The sequence below is a fragment of the Chlorella variabilis genome, assembly GCF_000147415.1.
Source record: "Chlorella variabilis unplaced genomic scaffold CHLNCscaffold_32, whole genome shotgun sequence".
Lineage (NCBI taxonomy): Eukaryota > Viridiplantae > Chlorophyta > Trebouxiophyceae > Chlorellales > Chlorellaceae > Chlorella > Chlorella variabilis.
In genome coordinates this window covers 1-2845 of record NW_005435056.1, presented here as the reverse complement: position 1 = coordinate 2845, position 2845 = coordinate 1, and the positions used below count along the sequence as shown (strand labels likewise).

Sequence of the window (2845 nt, the reverse complement as noted above, 5' to 3'; positions counted from 1 at the left end):
GGGGGGGGGGGGGGGGTCACATGCCGTGCGGACGTGTCCCTGTCGACCCGTCCTGCCAGCTCCGCTCTTGCTGTGGCCCGGTAGCTGGTGGCGGCGCACCAGCCAGTGCCCAAGTCCGCAGCCAACCTGGCCATCCGCCTGCAGGCCTTGCGCATCACTCTGATTCAGGTGGATTTGCAGGCAGCCATTGAATTTGCAGGCAGGTGGAGCGAGGCAGGCAGATGGCGCCACCTGCTTGGCCCGCACAACCCGGCACCACCAAACCCCTCACCAACCCCTGCCTCGCAATGCTTGCAGAGCGCTCTGGTGCTGGCCCCGCGCTACCCAGAGCACCCAGTGTTTGCGTGGCTCATGCAGAAGCCACGCTTCAAGGCGTTGCTGAACGAGTTCTCGCTGAAGCAAATGAAGGGGGTGCGCTCTGGTCAGATTGTGCATTGCCCTGCATTGTGGGTGCGTGGAGACAAGACCGCCCAGGCGTGCAAACAACCTGCTTGCCCATCCTGCATGCTTGCCCATCCTGCATGCCTGCCCATCCTCATGCAGGTGTACGCGGCGCAGCGCACGCCCAGCCAGGACGACAAGCTTGACAGAATCTCCAAGGGGCTGGGAGCGCAGACTCGCGCCATGCTAGCCAGCCTGACCGGCGGCCAGCTCCCCGCTGAGGTGGGGAAGAGCCTGCAAGCCACCGCAACAGTGTTGTGCGAGGACCGGCTGCCCGATGATGAGGTGATGCGGCAGCGCGCTGCCCGGCTCGGCGCGTGGCAGGCTGCAGCGCGCCGCGGCATAGCAGCGGCGCAACGCGGCGACGCCTGGGCGGATGTCCAGCAACTGGACCGGGAGGAGCAGACGGCTAGCGAGGTGGACCTGGACCAGCTTGCCCTGGTTGCCCTCAGCATGGAGGGTGAGATGTGGCGCTGCCGCTAGCGCTGCGGGCGGGTGCATCCCTCCCACGGTCAGCCTGCCCTCCTCAGTTCCATCCCCGGCCCCCCCTTCTTTGCCTCCTCCATGCTGCAGAGGCCCAGCGGCAGGAGCAGCAGGAGGCCGCCGGCACAGCAGCAGGATGCACGCCCGCACCGGCGGCAGGGGCGGCAGCGGTCATGCCCACGCCAGCAGCGGCGGCAGGCATGACGCCGGTGGCGGCAGCAGCGGCTGTGCTCATGCCCACGCCCGCAGCGGCGGCAGGCATGACGCCGGTGGAGGCAGCAGCGGCAGCAGCAGTGGCAGTGGCAGATCAGCCAGGCGACAACACGGTTGAAGTGCCCGTCGCGTTGCTGCAGCAGCTGATGGCGCAGCAGCAAAGCCTGCAGCGACAGCTGTTGTTGCTGACGGCAGAGGTGTGCGTGAGCGGCCCCCCCGCCTTGCACCGCGCCGCGGCGGCAGCGCAGCAGGACGACAGCGTGAGCCTGAGCGCAGGCAGCAAGGGCGTGTTCACACTCGGGTACGCCACCTCTGCCAGTTCTGGCACAGGCACAATGGCACGAGCACGCAGCGCAGCGGGCTACGCAACTGCGGCAGCGGCACCTGCGGCAGCGGCAAGCGCCTCAGCAAGGGGCTCGTTTGTCAGCAGGTGGGCTGGCCTCGACTGCAACCTGCCCCGCAACGGCCTGAGCTTGGTGCCGAGCGCCACATGGGTAAGCCTGTGCCGCCCGCCCTGCTGCCGCTGCGCTGCGGCAGCCGATGCCGTTGGCGCTGCCGCACCTGCCCTGTGAGCAACTCTTCCCTTCTTTGAACCTTGCATGCAGGCCGCCACCCTGTACTATGAGGGCCACAACGGCTACCCGGCGTGGAAGGACAGGGAGGAAGAGCAGGAGCAGGCCAGCCAGCGCGGCGAGCTGGGCCCGCAACAGTCATGGCGGTCAGGCCGACGCAGGACCTGGCACCAGTTTGTGAGGGCGATGCAGCTAGTGGAGGAGGTGGCGAAGAGGGAGCAGTGCACCCCCATCCAGGCGGCCAAGCTGGTGGACCAGTGCCTGGAGGCACGGCAGGTGCGGGGTTGCATGCGCGGCGCGGTTGGCTGGGGGGATTGGTAGGGCCGCAAGGGTTGGTTGCCAAGCCTCTCAGTGCTGTGTTGCCGATGCTGCCCTGCTGTTGCAGGTGGGCAAGGCAAGGAAGAAGAGCTTTGCTTGCCTGGGCCGCTCAGACAAGGCAGAATCGGTGCGTCAAATGCTTGGCCTGCCGGCCAAGCCGGAGAGCAGCTGACGGTGAGCCTGGTTGGCCTTGCCGCCGACAACTTGTACGCGGGGCGAGGGAATCCATTAGGCTGGCTGACTGGCCGCTACCTTCACCAGCCCGGCCCACCCACCCGTGGATCTCTGGGCCAGGTGGCTGCTATGTGCCGCACGGCAGCGCCGCCCACTGCCTGGCCGCCAGAGTGCAGTTTATGGTTGCATTGCGCTGGCAGAGTGTAATATCAATGAATCCATCGCAACAAGAAGACCGCCAGCTCGCCCCCGTCGCACTCAGCAGGCCCAGAAAATGCATGGGCTGGCCTGGGCAGCAATGCTGTGGTTTTGTCAGGCACAGCAGAACACGCTGACGGCAGGGCAGACCCAGGAGGTGGTGCAGGGCACTGCTGCCAATGCTGATTTGCATGCCATCCCGGTTTGGGGACCCTGACACCCTACTGAATGAGGCCCTGGGAGGGCAGGCCCAGAAAATGCATGGGCTGGCCTGGGCAGCAATGCTGTGGTTTTGTCAGGCACGGCAGAACACGCTGACGGCAGGGCAGACCCAGGAGGTGGTGCAGGGCACTGCTGCCAATGCTGATTTGCATGCCATCCCGGTTTGGGGACCCTGACACCCTACTGAATGAGGCCCTGGGAGGGCAGGCCCAGAAAATGCATGG

At 66.4% G+C, this 2845-nt stretch overlaps 1 protein-coding gene across 1 annotated transcript in view; it reads left to right on the top strand.

Annotated features, from left to right (window-relative positions):
• The window catches only part of CHLNCDRAFT_141163 (expressed protein), a gene marked incomplete at both ends in the record, with an annotated part of 3011 nt that extends 812 nt beyond the window's left edge, over positions 1-2199 (top strand). The window contains 6 exons of the mRNA XM_005843297.1: positions 85-168; positions 298-411; positions 544-901; positions 1015-1631; positions 1743-1985; positions 2095-2199. Of these exons, the coding sequence (XP_005843359.1) occupies positions 85-168; positions 298-411; positions 544-901; positions 1015-1631; positions 1743-1985; positions 2095-2199 (1521 nt within the window). The remainder of the gene's footprint in view (positions 1-84; positions 169-297; positions 412-543; positions 902-1014; positions 1632-1742; positions 1986-2094) is intronic.
• Positions 2200-2845: the final 646 nt, after the last annotated feature.